The 26,484-nt window shown below is 34.8% G+C and overlaps 1 protein-coding gene across 5 annotated transcripts; it reads right to left on the bottom strand.

Moving 5' to 3' along the window:
* Positions 1-1,037: 1,037 nt before the first annotated feature.
* Positions 1,038-26,045, bottom strand: dera (deoxyribose-phosphate aldolase (putative)). 5 transcript variants are annotated; one of them, XR_012401530.1, is made up of 13 exons: positions 25,866-25,986; positions 25,262-25,359; positions 25,027-25,174; positions 23,100-23,195; positions 22,842-22,976; positions 20,166-20,294; positions 15,623-15,735; positions 15,394-15,543; positions 15,053-15,159; positions 9,143-9,222; positions 7,489-7,602; positions 1,712-2,066; positions 1,038-1,671 (listed from the first exon to the last, which is right to left on the bottom strand). XR_012401530.1 is itself a non-coding variant. In NM_001006097.2 (9 exon segments), coding segments are annotated over 9 exon segments (957 nt in total). In that variant the 5' UTR covers positions 25,897-26,045; the 3' UTR covers positions 14,765-15,102.
* Between the last annotated feature and the right edge of the window lie 439 nt (positions 26,046-26,484).

Consider the following 26,484-nt stretch of genomic DNA (forward strand, 5'->3'; position numbering starts at 1 on the left):
GCCAGGAGCACCCGTGTCTGTTTTACATGTCATTCGAGCAATAATCCAACTGGATCCAAAAAGAAAAAAAAAAGTTGTGGAGAAATTGCAAGTCCCTTCAAAGCAAGGTGAGCAAAATAAGTACATTTTCTACCTCACTAAAGGCTTCTTTCTCATTAAATAACAAAAGACATACAACGTGACCTCGCTTTGTTTCCATGTCACTTCTCGTGTGTGTTTGGTCGTGAGACATAGTTTGGACAAAGTTGTCGGTGATTCTTTCTATTGTAAAGTCTTGATAAGTGAAACCCACTATCGCCGATCCATCTTGCACTGTAAACAAAGCAGCGATGAAATGCTACCCCAGATAGTTATGTAGTGTGAAAACATACATGACACAACTACTTTCAAAACCGTGCAGTCTAAGAACAGTCCCTAGAACAATATATATATGTATATATGTATATATATATGTATATATATGTATATATACATATATATATATATATACATATATATATATATATATATATATATATATATATATATATATATATATATATATATATATATATATATATATATATATATATATGTATATATACATATATATACATATATACACATATATATATATATATATATATATATATATATATATATATATATATATACACATATATATATATATATATATATATATATATATATATATATATATATATATATATATATATATATATGTATGTATGTATGTATGTATATGTATATATATATATATATATATATATATATATATATATATATATATATATATATATATATATATATATATATATATAAATTGGTAGGTCATAATACATTAGATAGTAAGCAATCAATCAATTTTTATTTCTTGTAATTAATGTTCTGGACGATGGAGAAGATCTGAGCTGCACAAGCAAAATGTAATGGTAAAACTACTAAGTATCTCTGAAATGGCAAGGCAGTGGGTTAACAAAAACGATATTTGTCCAAACCAGAAAACAAAGGCAACACAAAGAGGCTAAAAACGATCATTGGATACCTGAAGTACTTTTATTACTTTACTTCAATTTGGTGGCCTGGCTTGAATGGCTTCTTTACATTCAAACAATGGTAACATTAACAAATTGTTTTTAACATAGTCATCAAAAGAGGGCTTAACATGAAGTAAAGTGCTTCTCCACAATGTCATCTGTAGCTTTAATTTGCATGCGTCCTTTACATTTAAAAAAATTCTGACTGTCTATCAGCGTTTTATAGTTTGTTGGTTGGACAAAGATGGTTCTCAAAGTGATCCCAAGGATATTATTTCTCTACTTCTTAATCCTTATAGTCTGAGCTCTGCCTTTGTTTTAACACTCAGAGCTATGTCTTTACTGTTATAAATTAGTGTGAACGGCCCTTTATTCCTGAATAGCAGTGATAAGAATTGCTCAAAAAAAATTTCACATGGCAAAAAATGGCCTCAGGATGTTGGACTCCCAAGGCTCTTTGAGGCTTGAAGGCAATAGAGGCTGTCCCATCTGGCCCAAGCCAACAGAAAAGTACAACACATTTAGATGGTTAGGGGGGGAATGTATTGCAACTCTGCCGCTTATGGTAGCATAACATAACACAGCATAACAGTAGACCAATCAGACTGCAAATGATGACCACCAGTGGATGTGCCTACAAGGAGCACAAGAGTGTCTGAACTGGACGGAAGTGCCTACAAGAAGCACATGAGTGTCTGATCTGGACCTTGTAGCAGTGGAAGAAGGCTGCCTGGTCCAGCGAGTACAGTTTTCTTTGTATGAACACGAGAAGACAATGAACTCCACACGATCCCACCCCAGAAGGTACGTTTGCAAGACTTGTGCTGTTTCATATCATGTTCAAAGTGCCTTAAAGTACACTGGCTGCTTTCTTTACTCTCAGATGAAGGGAGACCCACCTGAGTGTAGACTAAGTGAGGTATCCTTCTACATCTTGTTTCATGTTGGGAGACTCTCAAAGTGATGAGCAGGTGAAAAACCCAAGGTCTTTTTGCCAGGTCCTTGAGTTTCTTAAGCTTCCGGAGGACTCTGAGGGGAAACGTTATATCTCGTGTTTAATAAAAATTTCAGAAGCAACTCACATATACACAGACACACGGAAGGACCTTAATACACAAACGCCACTTACAAGTTCTGTAAAGTTGCCTTTGTCTTTGTTTTTCCTCTTCGGATCTCTTTTGCTCCCTTCCCTTTTCTCATTTGAGAGACTGTTTCCCGCTCAACCCCTGCCCTTGAGTTTTTCCCAATGTCAGCGCACACTTCAAACACCAGCTGACAAGCTCAGAAGAGTCCGCTGAGAATCCCTATTCCAAACAATTATTCGTCTGCTACACGCTGGCAGATTCTTCCCAGAGCATTATGCCTAATCAAAAGGTCCCTTTGACCCGTCAACAACACTGTGGACGTGCTAAATGTGCCTCTCGCCGGTAGGTGTGAATATAGTAATGATAAAGTGATGCACACATATGTTTAATATATATCAACAAGCATCCCTGCTGCCGATTCCTACACCCAAGAACGCCTGGAGAATTTGTTTTGCAAACTCTGTATCTTGAACCTTTGGCAGGCTTCAGGCAGTGACTGTACCTGGGAAAGTTTTGCTCAACAAAACAAACAGGCTTTCATCTTGTGAAACTAGATCATTTAATATAGATTAAAGCTGGGGTAAACCACCTCAGGAAACCTGTCCGCAAGCACTGAGAGCTTCTCTAGATACAGATTCTCCTGCGAGGGACCTTTCTAAACCCTAGTTTTTACTTTGCAATAAGTTTGCTCGAAAGTCTTGATGTTTAAATTAAAATTTTAAAATAGCCAAACCGACGACCCTTAAATCATGACGTGCATTTATAACGGCCTCACAGGAGTCAATGATTACACTCACTGATTAGAAACAAGATGATCAATAAAGATCACCGCCATGTTTTTGGAGTATCCATCAAGTGTTGTAATCTGCGAACGGAGCTTGATCTTTCAGCGCCCCTCCCTCAAACTCATCTCCACCACCTGAACCTCCTCTGCGGGCTTTTTTCATTTATTTGGAGAGCAGACGACTATTTCCATATTGATTGCACTGCAACTGTGGCCTTTTTGTTTGGTAGACCTCAAAGCCAGCATGAAATATGTGCCTGGCTAATGTATATCAGGTTGCAGATGATTAGTTTCAGCCTTATCAAGAGGCTGAGTGCTTCAATTTGGTCACTGCAAACCAACTATTCTTAACTAAAGTTATGTCCATTTAATTAAAGACCTTACTACTACACAATTCCTATACATTATGCAATTAAATGAACAACAGTGCCAAGACTGCATGCTGTTGTGTAGCACTTTTTAAATTTTCTTATAAACTATCATGCTGCTGACAACATTGCAGGCCTACTTTGTGTTCAGGATAGAATCTTCAACGCCAGTCCTTGAAGCTAATGCTAAATATCTAGGCTAATAACAAAAATTAGATAATAATAATAGTAATAATTAGTAATAATAGATAACTAATTAGTAATTGGTGTCTCAGAAAAAATTTGCTTATTCTTCAATGCGGATTTAAGTTAGACAACTAGGACACAATTGTTTTAGGACTTCAGATTCATTAACCTATGAGGGAAATGACTAGGAATAACAACCTGCTGTAAAATGTCAGAGTCAGACTTGCTCTACAAACAAGTTTATGACAATAAATAAATATAATAATTAGGAAAACAAACTAGCTTACAAAATCAAGAACCGTAACAAGCTGTTTTTTATGGTTAGAAATCAATGGAAGTGAATGATGGCGGAAGTCTGGAGACCTCACGTTTAAAAATAAGGTCTGCACAAGACTTTGATTTAATAAATAAAATAAAGTCTTCAGGAATGACAACAGTCACAATTTTCAGCCTGTAATACTGATTGAGGGGCAACACGGTGGCGCAGTGATTAGCACTGTCGCCTCACAGCAAGAAGGTCGCTGGTTCGAGCCCCGCCCGAGCCAGTTTGCATGTTCTGTTCATGTGGGTTTCCTTAGGGTACCCCGGTTTCCCCCGGTGAATTAGGTAAGCTAAATTGTCTGTACATGTCCTGGTCCTTCAAGTTGGGGTTGACCGTTGGGCTAACGATCCACCTCATAAAATCTAGATGTTACGAATCATCAATATGGTGCGGTTAAATATCAACTTCGATATAAAATGGCCCTGGGAGTAAGCACTTCTAATTGTAAGCCTAAAAACACAGGCTACATACTACATACATTTCCCATCATCAGGCCACATAACCTTTTACTTGAATGAGGATTTATTGATATTGGGTAAATGCCAGCAGTTAAACTCACGTTAGTCTTTGTAAAAAGCCATTTAACCTTCTGTCTCGTCCGCAATTTAATAGATTATAAATACTCGGCTGATCTGCCAATGACAAATAATTTATCTGAGCGGGATCAAAGCTTATGAACTTTTCCTTATTAATTTCGGCAGCTGAGTTTTGACAAGAGTGGCTGAAGCAGAGGCAGACATCGGGCCGTTGGTGCCAGGTGAGACCCGGGCGCAGGTTTGATCTCGTATACATGTATTCCTTCACTACTCTGTCTTTTGGGAGCTTCGTGCCAAGGTCAACATTGAAAGACGAGTGTGCGCGGTGAGATTCTCCTGCACGAGCGGCGCGCGCCTCTCTTTTGTTGTGCGCATCACCGCAGCTTCAGAGGCGGCGGATTGACACCAGTGAGTCCCCGGATAACAAGACATCGAGAGCGGTTTCCGTCCCCTTCATGGGAAAAGCGGGTATATGTTCTAATTGCATCATTAATATCATTAGGGATTAATTGGCTTCATCTTCTGCTTCGCTTTTGCAGTGTTGATAAGGCTCAAAGTGCAAGTTTTGATGACCTCCAGTCATTAGTGAATGAAAGAAATCTTGTCTCCGCTGGATGAATGGAGTTTCTTGATGTGTGCTTGAAGGACAGCTTTTATTGTGCGCGGGATTCATTTTCCTAAACTATTATCCGTTCGCGTATGTCTCTTTTAACCTTTATGGAAGATGTAGAGGTTTGGAGGAAGGCAGGAAAATTCAACAAGAAAACAAATGTGCTGATATACAATAAAATAGATGCTCAAGTTAAGTTTAAAAACTAAATAAACAACAACAAAACAGTTTTTAGCTAAAAAGCCACATAAAAGCATTGAGCTTATTTGGCTGAAATTAAAAAGGCAAATCAAAAACAAAACAGTTAAAACCAACATAGGGTCATTCTGACAACGTAGCCCTATATACATTTCCGGAGATCACGAATTGTGTAGCCAGAAGTACATATGGCTGCATTACGTCTTTAATACAAACGATATGGGGCGGTATGACGCCGTTCCTTTTCGCGCTTCCCAGCTGACTGATTACCCCGTGTAGACAGCTTTCCGCTGTTACCAGTTTGTTCAGTTAGCTCGCCATGTACGTAGGCGGACTTGAGACCACTCTGCGTGAGTTAGACAAAAACAGAAGCTAAAAAAAAAACAAGTAAATAAGGTGAGAATGTGGTAAAATTTGAAAACGTGGTAAAAATCAAGCAAGGGCTTTTCTTTTTCTGGATTGCTTTTGAAAACTCTCGCTTGGGTTTAGGGAAGGAGGAGGGTGGCTCAGTCGATTAGTCAGTCAGTCAGTCAGTCAGTCAGTCAGTCAGTCGACAGCAGCCTCTGGTGGATTTATGTAAGAACTGCAGACACGTAGTGCACTCGTAAGAGAAATTTGAGATCTAAAAAAGCATATGCAGCGGCCTCTAGTGGATTTGCGAAAACAAAAACTGCAAAAAAAATGTAGCTCCTAGGACGTATTTGACGCTCTCTAGAAATGTATATAGCGGTACGTTTTCAGAATGAGTTTGGGTTGGTTAAAACAAACAACTAAAGATGGCCTAATATTAGATAGACTATTACATAAAATCTTCATTTGGTTTGTTAGCAATACCAATCTTCCAACAATCCAATCGGTTCCCAAAGAATGAAATCACGCACCGCCCTACATTTCTTTCTTAAATTCCGTTTCATGGTGACTTTAAATTTATTTTTTAAAAACTCGTATAGCTTAAATCTCCAATAAATATGAAGTCTGTGTTAACCGGAAGTTGCGAAGACATTTCAGGATGCTGGTGTACATCCAAATAAAACTGAATATTGAGTTGGGTGTGGGGCTTTGTTTTTGCACATCGTTCCCTCATAGCAAACTAACGGTACTGGGGTGTGGTGAAGAATATTAAGGCTTAAAACCATCAAACTGACCTCCACTCCAAATGCAGAAGTGGTCAGACTTTGATTAAAGAATATTCATTGATTTTCCTTCAGATTAGTCCCTTATTTATCAGGGCTCACCACAGCGGAATGAATTGCCAACTATTGCGGCATATGTTATAGGCAGCGGATACCTTTCCAGTCACAACCCAGTACTAGGAAACACCCATATGCACTCACATTCACACACACTCATACACTACGGGCTTTTTGTTTACCCAATTCACCTGTACTGCGTGTCTTTGGACTGTGGGGGAAACCCGAGCACCCAGAGAAAACCCAAACACAGAGAACATGCAAACTCCACACAGAAATGCCCAGAAACTGGCCCAGATGGAACTCAAACCAGCAACCTTCTTGCTGTGAGGTGACAGTGCTAACCACTGAGCTACCATGCCACCCCTAGATTGTTCAGTAAACTATCTTACACAGATCAATAAATCGCCTAAAGACTAACAATATGTGTCAGCAAAATAAACATAGTAAATTTAGATTTCACACACTTTCAAATTAAAAGACAAGAAATACAATCAAACAACTTAAATGACCTAACTTAAACTGAAACAAAATCAGCACACAAACAAATAATAAATTGATTTAATGTGACTACTTCAAAAAATTTATTCATATATAATAATTGCAACATCAAAAAATTCAGCTAGTGACGAGCCCAGCTGCAGCTATATAACTATATTACATCCTGACTAGCATCTAACATGTAAAACGAAGTTGTCAAAAGCAGGTCCCCTAACACTTCACATACATCACGTGTGTGCAAATGGACAATATCTGTTTTGTCAAAAACTCCGAAACCAAGGACGCCAAAAACAAGCATGTTAACATGCAATCGACACCAAACTGTCAGGCCTGATGTCAGCTCAACAAATGCGACAAATTATTCATAATCTCACTGGCAGTGTTTCGAAGACAACTTCTGACATTCTGTCACAGATCTTTTACAGTCGTTTTGCTCTCTTTTGTCTCCCGGTATGTTAAAATTCAGCAGGAGAGAGAAATGACGTGCCAATGATAAGCAATGGCACCCTATCAGAGCGAATGCAACACACTGGATGTTTCTGTTTAAGCCTCCTTGAGCGACTCTCAGACAAATGAGGGAAGCATTAGACGTGTGTATGCTATTAATCACACAGAATAACATGTTTTCATAGCAATTGATTATGCTGCCGCTGGGTAATGTGTGCACAAACCTCTAAAATCCTGGCTTGTGATGAATGTGGTTGACAGGTGACTTGCGTGTCGGTAGAAATGTTTTTTTTTTAGCCTGGAAACAGAAACCCTGAGCGCACCATTTTTCACAAGTGCTTGGAGGAACAAAGGGAGAGAGAGAAAAAAAAACATGTATGAATAAAACAGCAGAAAAGCAATCAATCTGAAAGAAGACATTTGTCAGTGAGCGAGGGGTTGACAGAGTCAGTCAGATTGATTCAGAAAGCGGGTTACTGACACAATATACAGGAGTGCTTGCAGTGGCTACCTCATCTATGCCACACACGCTGGATTCAAATATAGGAATGGCTACTTAATACTAATCTAGCCTGGTAATGCTGGAAATCAGGGCCCAAATTTAATATTTGCCAGACCTGTCAATGGTTTATGAAATAAGATACATTTTAGTCCATAAATAAGCCTGTAAATTATTATTAATAATATTAATTATATTTAAAAACATTTTAATACAATTTTTATATAAATATATATATATATATATATATATATATATATATATATATATATATATATATATATATATATATATATATATATATATACATACAATAGTAAATGCCATATAAAATATTATCACTACTAGTATTGATAATAATTGTAATTATTATTAATAGTAATTAATGTATAATAATTATGTAAAATGTATATGCATAATGAACTTTTAATTAATAATAATAATAATAATACATGTTCATAATATACATAATTTTATTTTGTGATAATACTTTTAATTTCTTTCAAATAATTCTGTATGATGGCCAAAATCCTCATTATAATAAAAATACTTATTAAAACCATTATAAAATTACATATTAAAAATGACAAGGTACAACAACATTAATAAATGCTATATAAAATATCACTAATATTAAATATCATATTATTAAAATTATAATGTCAAATGTATTTGCATAATTATACTTTTATTAAAACAGAGTATTTGTAATATTAATAATAATAATAATAATAATAATAATAATAATACATGCTGTAAAATATACATCATGTTATTCATTTATGATTATACTTATAATTTCTATAAAATATTTTTGCAATAATAAAAGTTAAAGTAAAATATTTCTAGTATATTTTAGCATGAAATGGAAAAAAATATAATGATACAATTTTAATATGAGATTGGATGGATGGATGGATGGATGGATGGATGGATGGATGGATGGATGGATGGATGGATGGATGGATGGATGGATGGATGGATGGATGGATGGATGGACGGACAGTAACAGAATAATAAATATGGATTTATTATATAAACAAAAAGTAAAGTTCCTTCTGTCCCTCAAGTTAAAAAAATGATATTAATATATTTATTTACCCTTATTGACATGTTGATAATAACAGTAATACATACTTATAGTATAAATAATTATATTATGCTAAATTTATAAATATATTCATTTCGTCATAATTCTGGGGGCTTCAAATACACAAAAGAATATTCTTCATGGGTCACGGATTTTCAATTCCTTAATTCTTTCTGTTCAATGCTTTCAAATCCACATCCACATATTATGTCAGAGATATAAAAATGAATAGTTACCTGCAAACTAGAGACAGAACTTTTATTTACTTGCCAAAGCTAATTTCACTTACATTTGCAGTTGGAAAGAGTTAATTTTGGACGCCGCTGGGAATGCTATTGTGAACCACCGAGTTTTACCGTTACAAGATTTCTGAGGGATGTTAAGAATTGTATCAGATTGCATGTCAAATGTAATGAAACACTTCAAATGCAAAACAGCGCCTTGAACAGACCTACATATTCTAATGAATAATTCACATGTAATTCAGTCATTCCCTTTGGCATTTCAGCTGTTTCCTGAGTTCATTTACATTTCATTCACTGCATGACCTCGTAATCAAATTAGACTGCCAGAACAAATGGATTTGTTCATAAAGATTTGAAAGAAAATGTGATATAGGACGGAAACAGATGAAACTAGGTCTGGTTATACATCACATATTCACAATATATTCAAGCTACTTTTGCAGCCAAACCACATAATAATAATAAACTTCAGTAGGAAAAATGGTGTTGGAGAGAAGTGTGAAGATTTTTTTTTTTTTTTGAAAGAAGTGATGTTTTACATTTTGAAAAAAACATAAAATAATGTCTGTTAAATTACATAAATATGCCGTAAAATAATAAATATTAAATTGCAAAAATTTACCAGAAATTTAAATTTAAGGAAATTTATTTAATTAAATATCTGTTACTTTACAATATATTTATGTAATTCAACGGCCATTATTTAAAGTTTTTTAACGTTTTTAATGTTTTTTTTTTTTTTTTACATTATTTAACGTTTAAAACAAACCATACAATTATAGATTTTTTTTTTTTTACAGTGTAGGTTTTTAATTTAGGCAGCTAAAATGCTGTCTAAAACAAGGCCTGAAATAATCATTAATAATAATATACATAAGAAGAAATTGATATTAATAATTGCGATAATAATTAATTAATTACAATATTAAAAATAATAAATTTTACATTAAATGTTTTTTTTGGTTAAATGTATTTAAATATTTCGATTTATTATTTGATATGTGTTCTTAAAAGATAATAATGCATGGATGAATATAATAATACTTCATTTATATTAAAGTGTATGTAGATTTCTGTAGATCATATTGGCAAACAAACACCAAGTTTCTTCTGTTCTTCAAGTTTTATAAAAATATAAGTTATTTATCTCCATAAAACAACAAGATATATTAAAATATAACTTTTAATCCCTTATAATATGCAGTACTTAGATTGTTTATTTTGGCTGATTAAAGTGTCAGCGAAAATCAAGATTAATAAAATACATGTATTAAATCTGCCATCTACTGTATTTCAGCTCATATGAAACAAAAACCACAAGTGGGGTTGATTTACTGCCTAAAAAAATGAAAATATAAGGAAAAGAGCTTGGGGGAAAAAACAGTGAAAAGAAGCAGAGGAGAGGAAGTGTTGTCTGTGGAGGAGAGAATCAATCGCTCAGTGTTATCTGGCCTGGTGGCTCGGGCCACACGGCTCCAGATTGCAGATGATCTACATGCCTTTATGTAAGTGAAGCTAATCTGTCATGGCCTCGGAGAGGTGGAGACGCAGGCGGAGAACTGGAGCTCCATCACTCTTACTCTACACTGAGTCACTGCTGATGAAACACACACACCACAGTCAACCACACACACAATCAACACGTGGCAGATGCAAAAAAGATGGACGGATGGATGGAGAAGCAGACAGAGGGATAAAAAGAGAAATAAAACAATAGTGATAAAAAGATTAAGGCAGGCATGACAGAAGAACAGAAAGAACAACAGAATGGATAGACGGATAGAACAAAGAATGATAAAATAGATTAAAGCAATGACAAAGATACAATAGACTGACTAATAACAATAAGAAATTGATTGATAGAATGATAGAACGATAGATAGAACGACAGATTGAATGACAGACAGCGATAGATGGATAGATAGATAGATAGATAGATAGATAGATAGATAGATAGATAGATAGATAGATAGATAGATAGATAGATAGATAGATAGATAGATAGATAGATAGATAGATAGATAGATAGATAGATAGATAGATAGATAGATAGATAGATAGAAAAAGGAATGATAGAATATAGATAAGAACAATGACAAAGATATATAAAAATATATAAACAGAACAATAAAATGATGGATAGACAAATACATGGATGAACAGACGGACAGACAGAAGAATTAAATTTAGATAAGTTGAAACAAAGACAAGGATAAAACATATAGACACAACAATAGAATGATAAATGGATGGATGGATGGATGGACCAAAGAATGATAGAATATAGATAAGAACAACTGAGATATGTATATACATATAACTGAGAATATATTAACAGAACAATTGAATGAACGATGGATGATGGATGGATGGATGGATGGATGGATGGATGGATGGATGGATGGATGGATGGATGGATATAGACAAATAGAACAATAGATAGAAGGATAGATAGATAGTGAAAGAACAGTAGATAGAACGATGGATGGATGGATGGATGGATGAATGGATGGATGGATGGATGGATGGATGGATGGATGGATGGAAAGATGGATAGATGGATAGATGGATAGATGGATAGATGGATAGATAGATAGATAGATAGATAGATAGATAGATAGAGATAGATAGATAGATAGATAGATAGATAGATAGATAGATAGATAGATAGATAGATAGATAGATAGATAGATAGATAGATAGATAGATAGATAGAATATGTAGGCAGACCGATAGAATGAACGACAGAATGATTGATAGAATGATGGTAGGGTGGATGGAGCAAAAATGAAAGAATATAAAGAACACTGACAAAGAGAATATAAACAGAACGATAGCGTGAACAATGGATGGATGGATAAAATGATAGGTAGAACAATACATAGATAGAACAATAGATAGAATGATACACAGATAGAACGATAGATAGTTGGACAAATAGACAGAATGACAATACAGACAGGTCAGATACTGAATGGATAGATACAAATTTTTATTGCAAAAGTTTTTCTTTCTTTTCCCCTCCCAAATCAGGGCTTTAATCAAGTTCTAAATAATTCTTTTAGAGTGTTAATTAGCTCCGTCTTCTGGCCTCCCGCTGCTTGTGTCTCTCTCAGGACTGCTAAAACCAGCTCTACAATAGTGCTTATGCAGGTGTTATTAAGCTTTTGTGAAACCAGCTTTTACTGTGAATACAAATCTATCCTTGCTCCAGTTTTTCCGACCGAACTTCGCCAAGTTTCCACCCCGCTCCATGCACTCGCACCTCTCCGGCTCATTCCCAATTCCACAAATTAATTCAGTCATTTATCCTCCATCCCAGTCAAGGGCACGGCCCGCGATCTCTTAATTAAAGAAGAAAGAGAGAGAGAAGAAAAAAGAAAGTTCTCTGTCTTCAAACGAAGCTCCAACCGGCACGCGGCTTTATCTGATCATTTAAACTCTCTTAACCCCTCTTAATTAATCCCAAACACACACTTCTGACATCCAGCGCTTGATTAATGAAATTAGCTGAGCGGAAGTCAAATAACATCAGGCTCGGACAGCGATAGCGTAACCCCAGGTGCAGATTACCAGATCTGCACGCCTGTCGGAGGAACAAGCGCTGCTGGGAATGGCAGATATGAGAAAGTGATGCAAGAGGCCTTTGCGCTGATGAAAACTGAGCACTTTTTACTTCTGATGGTTCAGGTTGCAGCATGTCATGCAGAAATCTGGAGATGTTCTTGGGTTGTGTTATTCTACAAGACTCGCAGAAAGAAAAGTCATCATCGTCGAAAGTTTTTACAATATAGGACTGCATTTTAGGATTACGCTTTTTTATTTGGTGACACGTTTTGAAAAAGGTTTCATTTTGTAACTGATCACATGAATGGACAATGCACCTATAGTATTTATGATTATTACTTAATGTCCTTTTAATATTACAGCACCACATTTTAAAAATAAAAAGTAATTGTTATATTGGTATGTTGTATATTATGGAAGCTTGTTTTCACCATAGTATAACTGCAACGTTTTTCTGGAATAATCCTAGTTCTGGCATACATGCAGCACTTTATGTATTTGCAATTTGCAGATGGGGAAGAATTTGAACTGCAAGACATAAAGCCAGAAATTTAATTTATTTATTTCAACTGTAAATTTACAGGCTCTTAAAGTTCTTAATTTATTTGACTTTATTACTTAAACTCTAGAAATTCCGAATATATAGCTCACATCTGCAAGTTTATACTGTAGGTTTTCTAGCAATTCTGACTTTGTCAAAATTCAGTGCTTGCCTCTTGCAATTCCAGCTTAATTCTTTCACATTTGTTCATTTATAACATTTCTTGCCGTTCTGTCTTTACTTTCGAAGTTTATTCAGAAATTGCATAACTATTTTTCACTTCTGAGAGCTTTTATGCTTTCACACAATTCTGACTTTATTTCTCGCAATTAATAATCTATATTTAATTTATTCATTAATTATTTTTTAATATGCTGCGCACATATATATATATATATATATATATATATACTTGCATCTTACAATTCCAGCTTTGTTTGGAATCGTTTATTTATAGGATTCTAGTTCTGTCTTTTTGTTTTTCCACAATTGCAAGTCACAAGGCTCCACTGCTGCTAATAATCGCAAATCCTGAATTAATATTTCCCAATTTTCGATGTTTTAAATACTTCCACACAATTTTGACTTTATTTCTTATAATTAATAATCTATTATTCCATTATTCATTAATTAATTCCTAAATTACTGCATCTTTATATATACTTGCTTTGTTCATTTCTAACCTTTCTTGCTGTTCTGTCTTTATTATCAAAATTTTTCTCTCTCAATTCTAAGTTTATATCAACTTTTGACTCAACTTTGACTGTATCTTTCATAACTGCAAGTTTATTTGCTCATACAATTCTGACATTTTTTCCTGCAATTGTGCTACTTTATTTTTTATTTCTGAAAGTTTATATGCTGTCACACAATCCTGACTTTATTTCTCATAATTAATAATCTATTATTCATTTATTCATTCATTTATTCCTAATATACTGCATCTTTATTAATACTTAGATCTTGCAATAACAACTTTGTTTGGATTTGTTTATTTATAGGATTCTGTCTTTATTTTCTGAGTTTTTCCACTAATGCAAGTTACTAAGCTCTCACCGCTACTGATAATCATAATTCCTGAATATTTATCACCCAATTTCATTTTAAATGCTGTCACACAATTCTGACTTGATTTCTTGTAATTAATAATCCATTATTAATTTATTCCTAATACACTGCATCTTTATACATACTTGCATCTTGCAATTCAAGCTTTTTTGTGTTTATATTTTGTGTCCTATATTTATTTATAGGATTCTAGTTCTGTCTTTATTTTCTGAGTTTTTCCACAATTGCAAGTTACTGCTGCTGATAATCAAAATCCTGAATTTAAATCTCCTAATTTTGATGTTTTAAACGCTTTCACACAATTCTGATTTTATTTTTTTTATAATTAATAATCTATTATTGTTATTATTTAATTTATTCCTAATATACTGCATCTTTATATATACTTGCATCTTGAATTTCAAGTTTTTTTGCGCTTGTTTATTTATAGGATTCTGTCTTTATTTTCTGAGTTTCTCCACAATTGCAAGTTAATAGGCTCTCACTGCTGTTGCTAATCACATTTCCAGGATTTATATCTTCTTGCAATTCTGTATTTAAATCATGCAAACTTTTTCTCATCATTTTGTGAAACAAACAATTGTGCGTTTAAAACTGCAAGATATTCTGTGATGAAACAAGATTTCATAGTGTAAATATTACTCATTGCTAATTCATGTTAGCCTAATCATTTACTAACACTAACAAATGAAGTCCTTAACACAGTAACTTTTTTCATAATTGACCTTATAAACACACGTGATGGCTTAGTTATTGCATTCTTGGCTGATCTGAACACCTTTCTTTCTCCCGAACCTCCATGTTTTTGCATTTTTCTTTCCCTCAGATTTAGGCCATGGGAAGTTCATGATAGGCAGGATATCTTCCGGTCACGTAGTGGTAAATCTGTAACAATAAAAAGCCAGTTTAAAATAACACTGAGCCTCAGTTAAGCTGATAGAAAAACACTAAGCATATAAATAAGAGAGCTAATCTATATCCTACACAGCACAGGAGACCAGAACCATGATGCCGGACTCCCTGAATAGTGTCTGTTTCCAGCCATAATGGATGGTAATTATCAGTTTATCACACTTGAAGCTGAATCGAGAGTGTGAAGCGCTGCACAGCTTTAATTACCTGCCGCTCGATGTCAGCTAACAGGCTGCTTGCTCCGAGTCGGAAAAGGTGTGGATTGAGCCAGTCGTCTCCGAGTTCTTCCTTCATCAGCGTCAGCCAAACCACAGACTCCTGCGCTGTTCGGATGCCTCCCGCTGGCTTGAAACCCACCTGAGGATCAACGAACGCATCAGTCAAACAGGGTTTATGTAAAATAAGGTGGTTTTCAGAGGTATGAAGGGGGCTTTACTTTGTGGCCGGTCTTCAGGTAGTAGTCACGAATGGCACGCACCATTACAATGGCTACCGGGTAGGTTGCATTGACTGACTCTTTGCCGGTTGAAGTCTTGATGAAGTCAGATCCTGGTGGTTAGAAAGTCAATGAGGTCAATTATGATAAAAGTTACTATATTAAGGACTTTATTTGTTAGTGTTAGGAAACGATTAAGCTAACATGACCTAGCAATAATTAATATTTAAATTATGGAAGCTTGTTTTCACCAAACAATAGCTTGACATATGACCACTGGTACTTGTTAGAATTTGTTATGATGAAACAAATGTTGATGTCATCAGATATTTAAAAGTTTTATTAAAATATAAAATTGATCGATGTGTAATTTTGATTGATTTTGTTGATGTTTTGGTTTATATACGTTTTTATTTTCAAAGAATTTTTCTATAAACGTCTTGTGGTTGTGCATTTAAAGTTTTTGTAAATATGTCAATATAGTATTAAACCATTTTCATTTTAGTTTTAGCTCTTTTTAAAGCAAAAAAGCTTCAGCTTGTCAACTAGCTGAAATTTATTTGTTTTTGTATAAAAATTTAATTCATAATTTGTTTTATTTCAATCCACAAAAATATTCGTTTTATGGCATTATGGAAATATGATATACAGTTGAAGTCAGATATTAGCCCCCCTTTGAATTTGTTTTTCTTTTTTAATTTTCCCACATCTTCACTCCGTTAAACAGAAAAATAAACAGGGGGCTAATAATTCTGACTCCAACTGTAAATTCAAAGTATTTTTAATTAACATTTATTTCAATTAATATATATGATTATTTTAAAAAAATCATGGAATTTCTACTTTTGAAGAAACTATTGATAGTACCTTCAAGATGTCAAAATACACTATTGAGAAAAGTGCTAAAAATATTTTGATTATAGTTTCATATTCACTATAGTTTGATTATAAACTTGCATAAAATAGCACATAATTTTACCCTCTTAGGAAAATATGATTTGTTCCCCCAAACAATATTTAAGAATTAATAATGAATAATATTTGGAAAAAATATTTTTTTTTTTAAAAACCCAGAGATGGGTTGCGGCTGAATGAATGAATGAATGAATAATATTTGCAAAAATAAAAATCAACAAAAAATCTACTGGGGTACAGCTTTATGTAATGAATTTAAATGTATCCAGGGTTGAGGTAACGAGAGTTACATAATAATATTACTTTATTAAGTAACAAGTAATGCATTACTTTTAAAAATTAAGTAATAATATTTGAGTTACTTTTGTGAAAATGTAACACGAGTTATTTTTTAACTTTAATTAGCTTTTTGTGAGTTCATACTAAGCTAATGATTGATAATAAAGTTTATTTGGCATGCTATCCCAGGAGAGCTTAGAATATCCTCAAGCCCGGGGCTCCCTTCTACTTGAAGGGCGAGGGGGAAGTTTGAGCTCAGGTAGGTCTCAAGAACTCTCCTGCTTGTAAACGTGCTGAGATTTATCTGGCTAAGAGTTGTCTTAAGATGCTATTTTGCAGTAGTCAATTTACTCATGGTGTATGTATTTAAACGGTGAGAGGAAACCAGGAAACTAGGGGGAAACCAAGGTGAACAGGGGAAGAACATGCAAACTCTGCACAGAAATGCCAGCCAGCATGGTGAGGGGCTGAACCGGCGGCGTTCTTGCTGTGAGGCAACAGTGTTAACCACTGGGCCGCCATGCCACCCTATCAGAAAAGGGGAGGAGTAGGGGTGGAAGGGGGGATTCTGGAAAACTCCAGTATTGATCTGTATTCATCTGATTGGTGCAATATACGGCGACAGGCACGTGCACACATAGGGCTCAACCTGTGCAGTGCACATGCCCTTTTTAGTCTTGGATAGAAAGTGCCCTTCTAAAATGATTTGAAGTGCCCCCGCATGCCCACCGCCCCCACCACCCGCTCTTCAGTTTGCGACAACACCCAACCGCCACCAACCAGTTACTAAACTTGTTCCTGGAGGGCTGGTATCCTGCAGATTTTAGCTCCAACACTAATCAAACACACCTGAAAACTCTAATCAAGGTCTTACTGGGTATACTTAAAACACCCAGACAGGTGTGTTGAGGCAAGTTGGCGCTAAACCCTGCAGAGCACCAGACCTCAAGGAATGAGATTGGTGGTGACCCCTTGACCTAGACCAAGAGTGTCCAATCCTGTTCCTGGAGATCTACCTTCCTGCAGAGTTTAGTTCTGACTCTAAACAACTACTAAAAAACAACTAAACCAGCTAAGTAGGATCTGAAGGAACACAGGTGTGTTTGATCAAGGTTGCAGGAAGGTAAATCTCCAGGACCAGGATTGGGCACCCCTGGCCTAGACCGTCTGTCAGGGTTTAGAAGGCCCTGCTGCCTCCCTTCTAGTTATAATCTTTATTTGAAGGTCACGCTGCATGACATTTTCAGAGTCATTCTTTTAAAATTTTGTCAGAGAATGACATGCACTGTGAAACTCCAGGTAAAGCTGTCTAGTAACTTCAATTCTTCATTGACAAAAATCCTCCACCTGACACTCCTTTTTTGTTCAGACTGACCGGTCAAAGTTCACTCAGGCTCTGAAAATAGAAAGCCCAGCTCATTTTTAGCACCTCCACCGAGGCCTGTTCGGAGCAAGCGTCAGACTCAGGACATTAGTCGCCAAGGCCAGAGACGGCTAGACAAGAACATATGGTCCCGTCGGCAGGGTGTGCGTTCCTTCATCAATAAGAGCTCTCATTTCTCTCCCTTCATAGCCAATTACGGTTTATCAGGGTCCCGATAAAAATAGAAGATAAAATGACGCTGCTAATGGATGGAGCACAAACTGTGGAGCGGCTCGAACCCGCGTCCCGCCTGCCCTTCCTCACGTCTAATGACTGTTCATTACCGCGCAGAACAAGATGAACATTTTCCAGTTCATTAAAGATACGTTTCTATGTGTTTTTTTTCCCTGCGACACTCTTTCACTCTATTGCTCAGCCTCTCCCTCAAACTGACATAATCCTTGAGATTCGTTCTGGGGAGTCTTAATTACACGATAATGGATAACGGTTATTAAACGCCGGCGACAGTAATGAAGCTCTATTCATTTGCGGCGGAGCGGGGGGACACTGCCGGAGAGCGTGGGAGTAAAATAGCTCCGGCGTCGCAGATTAATAGGTGAAATTATCATTCAATTTCAGAAACCTCATACGCAATTCATAGGAACAAGGGGAGATTAAGGAATGAGCGCGGCGACAAAAGCAATGCATTTTAATAACGATCCCTATCAGAGCCGCTGACAATTGGGTACAGTAATCGGCTTAATGTGCAATGGCTATTTAAGCATACAGTGCCTGGCCTGCTCTCTCTCTTTCTTTGTATGTGTGTGTGTGTGTGTGTGGACATCTGCATGCAGAGCGCTGAAAGAATGAGTAACGGCGCCACGCTGTGGGCAAAATATAGAACTTGTTAAGATAAACAGCCCTTTTTTTACCATAAAGAGTAAAGTGGAACTCATCGGCTAGAGCTATGAATTTGCATATTTTAATAACTATATTTGTTTATATTATTATTCATTGTGTTGAAATGATTAAAATGTACTTAAAAATGTTTAGTTGCTTCATTAATGCCATATTCATTATAATTTGTTTTATAATTAAATAATAAACAAACAAAAAAAAAATATTCACTTATCATGAACTTGTTTAATTAGAACATATATTCATATGAATAAAATAATGTTTATAATAAATAACATTCAAAAGCAATGTGGTGCACACCAATATTTTAGAAAACCACTTTAGACATTAAAAAACATTTACATTTAAAAATATACAATTATAATTAATATTTTGATTTAAAATGATACACGTTTTTTGGAAATCATAATAGTTATTTGTAAATAGAAATAATAGTATTTGTTTAATTTCCCAGTACTGGGTTGCAGCTGGAAAGCCATCCACTGCATAAAACATATGCCGGTTTGTTTACATATAATAGTTGGCGGTTCATTCCGCTGTGGCAATTCCTGATAAATAAGGGAGTAAGCCGAAGGAAAATGAAAAATTTAATTTTTTTATTGCAGTCAACCAGAATACTGCAAAAAAATACTTTCCTTACTTATTATTTGTCTTGTTTCTAGTCCAAATATCTAATGATTCTTAAATCAAGAAGAATTTTCTAGACAAGCAAAACATATTGTCTTGTTTTAAGAAATAATATCCAAAAATGAAGCGAGCTTTTCCTTAAAACAAGCAAAATAATCTTATGTCAAAAGGAAAAACAAGATTGTTTTTTTTATCCCATTGGTAGATTATCTTGCTTGTTTTAAGAAAAAACTAACTAATATTGGCATATTATTTCTGAAAACAAGACTATATGTTTTGCTTGTCTAGGAAATGCTTCTTATTTTAAGAATTTTTAGATATATGGACTAGAAACAAGACAAAAAATCTAAGTATTTTTTGCAGTGTTATGACTTTCCTTTGGACATAAAGACTGCAAAGATACCCCTTTTGCAAATTAAACAATCCCTCTAATGTCCTCACCTGCCATCATGGACACCAGACTGGCCTTATAGACGTTTGTGAAAGTTCCCAGTTCTCCTACCGCCAGGATGCTTTTCATATGAGCGTCTCCACAGGCCTCTCTGAACTGCCGGATCTCCTCATAGAGAGCTGAAGAAATCATATAATCAAAATTGACAAAAAATAAACTGATGTCTAAGTGTACATAATATAAAAAAACAACAGGTTTAACACTATTTTCAGATCAGGGGTGCCCAATCCTGTTCCTGGAGAAAAATCAACTAAACCAACTAAGTGAGGGCTGAAGGAGCACTTGGTGATTAAACACAGGTGCATTTGATCAAGGTTGCAGTTGAAGGTAGATCTCCAGGAACAAAATTGGACACCCCTCTGTAAGATGTTTTTTGGGGAGAACTATATATTGATGCACTGTATAGCACTAAAATTAAACTGTTTACTTAATATTTTAAATGGTACAATTTCAGTTTTTTATGCGTTGCTTTTCTGAAGTTCACCGGCCCATGGCATGTTTTGTAAACTGCCAATTAAGAGTAAATTAGGAGGCAACACATTCAATCTTGCCAAATGTTTTTTGATTAAGAGATCAACACACAAGTACATCATTTATCTGATTTGAGACTTTCGTTTTTAATACTGATCAACAAGCATACATAACAATACATGAAAGCTCAAGTGTTAAGGTGTTTAAGTCTTTCGGCCAGTGAACAGGAGACACACTTCATTCATTTACACTTTATTATCTGTAAACTTTTAACTACTTCAGCCTCATTTACAACATTGCACAATTTATATGAGCTAAACGGTGCGTCTTCGCTGGTATTCTATTACTTTGTTATTATAGTCCTGTTTAATACATTCCTACATATGTCAAATGCCTTAATATTTAGGTTTTTAGGTAATTGAAGCTTTCCCATGTTTACAGTGAGTCTGAATTCATTAGACTACAAATATCTGCACTTCAAACACAATCAGCAGGGTTCATAAACACTTATTTTTTTACTTGTTCAAATACTTATTTAAAATGAGCTGAAACAACACAATTCTTGAGATTTCATTAGGACAAATTATCTTTTTAATGTTCAATTCACATAAATTTGTTTAACGTGTCAAGTTAATAAATGCATTGTGTGGAACCCTGCATTTTTTACAGTGTACTACAAAAATTTCAGGACTTTTCCAAAGCTTTCAGGTAAATTTGCAAGGTCCCATGAAATTAAAATAAACATTTGTAGATGTTAGTATCAGTATTAGGAGATTTAAAACTGTAATAAACAGTGTTGTATACAGATATCTGTTAAACAAATTTCCATGCATTTTCCAGGTTTTCCAGGACCGTACAAACCCTGAATCAGGTCAAATGCTTGCTCATTTACATCTGGATGTGAGGTATAAATGTTATAAATGTTGATCATTCACTGCTGAGGGATGTCTAATTTATATAACACTGAAAATATATAAAAAATATCAACTTTGAGTTTAATTTAACTCATTTTCCAAAATCAAAACTCTGCTTATATTCCTATACTAATATTATTTGTTTCTATCAGCTAGTGAATGAGACACAAACTTGATTCATTAATCCTTCTTCTGTTCACTTTTGACTACTTCAGCCTCAATTCCAACATTGCACAATTTAAATGAGCTAAACGATGCGGCTTTGTTGGTATTTTATTACTTTGTTATTATAGTCCTATTTAGTATATTCCTACATATATCAAAGGCCATAATATATCACTTAATACAGGTTTTCCCATGTTTACAGTGAGTCTGAATGCATTAGACTACAAATATCTGCACTTCAAACACAACCAGCAGGGTTCATACACATTTTTACTACTAAAATTCCAGGAATTTTCCAAAGCTTTCAGGTAAATTTGCGACTTCCCATGAAATTAAATTAAATATTTGTCGATTTTAGTATGAGTATTATAAGTTTTTAAGATATCTATAAGCTAGCGTGCTCCAAAATTTGTGTTTAGAAGATTTAAAACTGTAATAAACAGTGAAATTAACCCAATGTTATCAAATTAAAGCATATTCAAGTACACATATATCTGTTAAACTAATTTCCAGGCATTTTCCAGGTTTTCCAGGACCGTACAAACCCTGAATCAGGTCAAATGCTTGCTCATTTACATCTGGATGTGAGGTATAAATGTTATAAATGTTGATCATTCACTGCTGAGGGATGTTTAAACTAAATAACACTGAAAATATATCAAAAATATTAACTTTCAGTTTAATTTAATTAATTTTCCAAAATCAAAACTCTGCTTATATTCCTATGCTGATATTATTTGTTTTGTTGGAGTGAATTTCTGTCTTCACATCCGTCCAGGAAGGATCAACGTTTATCCCTTTTCTCATTACTTTATTATATTGATTATTTGAATTAGTATTTAATCTTTGAAATGATTTTGACTAATGAATAAAGTTAAACATTACCTAACGTAGAAATGTTCAGTTGAAGTGCCTCATGTTAACCTGACAGGTCACAATTGTCTCTTCACCCTTTCGATTTATTTTAGTACTGATACCAAGGTATTACATTCTGTTATTGTATGTAAGCTTAATGATATTGTTTACACACACACACACACACACACACACACACACACACACACACACACACACACACACACACACACACACACACACACACACACACACACACACCTGCCCACTGTCCAGTGAGTGCCAATGTCCGGTTTATGACGATATCAATTTCTGCAGCACCGTCCTTCACAGCCATCTGGACTTCCTCGAGACGGGTCTTCAGTGGCGTCTGTCCAGCAGGGAAACCAGTGGCCACTGTAACGTAGAGAAAGATCTGTAAACAACATGAGGCGAGACAATGCTGTTGCACCCTCTCTAGGATGATGACTAAAGAAAGAATTAAGTGTTTTTTGAGATAAGCGGTTTCTAACGGCATACCCGACGCAACAGGAAGACTGGAGTTGGCAGCTTTCAGAGACTTCACAGCGTCAGCCACCCGTGATGGGTACACACACACAGCTGCAGTCGAGATGCCTTGAAACACACACATGCACTCATAAACACACTCGAGCAGTGTTCCAACTATATTTTCAATGCACAGACAAAAATTAATAATAAATGTACAAAACATGAATAAACAAACAAAAAGACACTTAAAGGTTCTGTTTATGTATGCTATTTATTATGTTGCACATTACTATTATTAAATTTAGTCAGTAAGTTAATAAGTTACTGGTCAATTCACATAAACAATTTCTTTGAAAAGAGCTTTGTCTCCCTCTTGTGGGCAGATATAAAGATATGTGATCAATACTGAAAACATTATACAAGATAAATATATATAAATATATATAGATCTTAATATTTAAAACATTATTTTTCACATTACTACAATTTATAAAATAAAACCAGGGATTGACATTAACTTTTTTGATCTCCAGCCAGTGTGGCTAGTAGTTTTCCAACATTACTAGCCACTTGCCATTTTCACTGGCCACAATCTTGTTGTTGAATAAATAGATATTATAAAGAGAAAATATAAATAGACTTTGGCGTGCTAAAATTATTCGATTTAAATTCTGTGTTATGTCCACATGCCTCCTTAACTTTTTTATTTAACATGACTTTTTAGGGCTCAACACTTAGGATTTACCTTTTTTTTTTCTCTGGCCGCTCTAAACTAATTATTTCTTTGTCATAATTTTTTTAAAGTGTCAAAACAAGCAAAATATAGCTGTATACCTACACTTTTTACTCAAAAAATATTCTTAAAAAACATTGACATTTAAAAAAATTATTCTAATTTATCTAAAACTATATGCAGTAGTTTATCCAGGTCCCAGATCATCAGGTAACTATAGATAAATGGAGAGTTAATATCCTATTATGTTTATATTATGTTATTGTAAAGGATGATAAATAAACCATATCAATAAAAATAACTGTAAGCAAAAGAAAGCAGGTGTGAACCATTCTGTGTGCAATGGTGAAAGTATAATCAGGTGAACACTGTTACTGTTGGGTCCATTAATAATCTGTTCAAAAAATGGTAAAAGCGAAAGCGGCAACAGTTGCTGCTTCCAAAAATTCTGGATCTCTTGAAAGCAGCAGGACTGTGGGTGCGCGAGGATAGCCTGTGTCGAATCCATTTGCCTGATCATCCTCTCATTCAGTAATCACCTGCTTTCTTTTGCTTGTGTGAAAAGTTATCAATCGTGCGGCTTCTCTGTTCTAAGATCACATTTGCGTGCACTGTGACAAACAATCTTAAAAATACATTTTAATTTTTAGGGACGAGGCAAATCTGGCAGTTTAAAAATAACTTCAACCAGCCAAAGTGGATAAAGGGGTTGTCTGTCTAAGCCACAACAGTTGAGATCTACCTACATTTGACAGGTGTTAATGTCAAGCCCTGAATAAAACATACAATGTTTAAAAGTTTGGGTAAATATATAGTAAAAACAGTAATACTGTAAATATATTTTGAATTTAAAATGTATATATACTATTTATTTTAAATAGATTAATATTATTAAATTATTTTACTTTATATTACAATGTATTATCAAAAAAAATACAGCATTTTGGCCATTTAATAATGACTTATTAACTTGTCATTAAGCTTTAGCAGTACCGGTGTAATTATCCAAGTCTCTGAATTTATTTGACACTTTTTTTTTTTTATCTAACAAGCTAACTGTAATTTGGGTTAATTTTTTTACCTACATTTAATAGAAAAAAAACACACATTTGACACTGAAACTGCAATATGACTGACAGAAAACAACAGAGACAGAATCACTCATTCAAGTGCACCAACAGGATTCAAGTGACAAATCCCTGCAAAAAAATCCTCCAGGCAGACCTTTGTCATGCATGTCCATGCTCTTCAGCAGATCATGTCTTATGGGCTGTGTGGCCTTCATACACAGTCGATGGACATTGGAAGGAGTATCGTCACCGGCGAGGGTCGTCAGATCGATGCATGTGACAGCCTTTAGCAGCCAGGCAGCCTACAATAGCAGAGGAGGTGAATGTATGTTATATTTAAGTCCGGCAAATCTAATAATTATGTCTGACAAATCTTGCAGCTTGTTTACCTGCCACTGCTTCTTGGCCATTTTGCGTCCCTGGATCTGCTGAGCTCTTTTATGAACAGCCTGAGTGTTGACCCTGACTTTTGACACCCATTCCAGATCTAAAATAAAGCAAGAATAAATGACATAAAATAACTTTAAAAGGGCAGATTTGTATTTGTCCTTTCTCCCTTCTTCTGTTAATGCGAGTCATGAGACACATGGGTCATGGGAGATTCATCAAAGGCATTTCATTTCCATTCATCTCAGAATCAGCAGCATACATGAAAACAAGAAAGAAAAATAAAACCACATTCAACATTCACAGGACATGTTATGAAAGTTATAAGTGAGTTAATAACTGCTGGAGTTAAAGATTAACCACACAAAACACAAAGAAGATACTTTGCACTTCATGTAAAATAGTTTAAGTGAAGCCAATATGTTTACAACTCTGTTTTAAGAAAATGTGTTTGTAAATAGTAATAGTATAGTGATACAATATAGTAATGGTATAGTTTTTATTTATATTATTGAATGAAACCTTATCACGTGGGAAAGTAGCGGTATTAAAGTAAGCTTCGTTTTGTTTTGACTGTAAACATAATAAGAACGAAGATGTACTAACCAAGGTGCATTCCTGGATTTCTCGCAGACATGATGAAATGTAAATCACTGAATGAAATAAATTGTAAAAATCCGGTTGTTTGACAAGCTGCAGCTCCTCACGTTGACAGCTTACGCTACTTGCCGTCTTCCTGGATTGCTTGCTAGTCACTGATACGTCAACGCTCTCAGCCAATCATTTCACAGCTAAGCAAGGCGTAGAATAATGACGTTTTTTGTATTTACTAAAAGGCTCGTTTGAGGTGCACTATGGCAAGCCGTTTTAACATTTACTACTTTGTTTTGACTATCCATAAATATATTTAGAGATATCTCTAATTATATTTTGACTAGTCAGAATGACAATTAGAGATATCTGCAATTACAATTGTACTAGTACGAAATCATATTGGAGATATCTGCAAATATATTATGACTAGTCATATTCCTCCATTGACTTCCATTGAAACATATTTGCAGATATCTCTAAATGAGTTTTGACTAGTCACAATTGTAATTAGAGATATCTCTAAATGAATTTCGACTAGTCACAATTGTAATTAGAGATATCTCTAACTGAGTTTCTACTAGTCGTAATACATTTAGAGATATCTACAAATATTTGAAGATATCTCTCATTA

Source organism: Danio rerio, chromosome 4 (genome assembly GCF_049306965.1).
Source record: "Danio rerio strain Tuebingen ecotype United States chromosome 4, GRCz12tu, whole genome shotgun sequence".
Taxonomy (NCBI): Eukaryota; Metazoa; Chordata; class Actinopteri; order Cypriniformes; family Danionidae; genus Danio; species Danio rerio.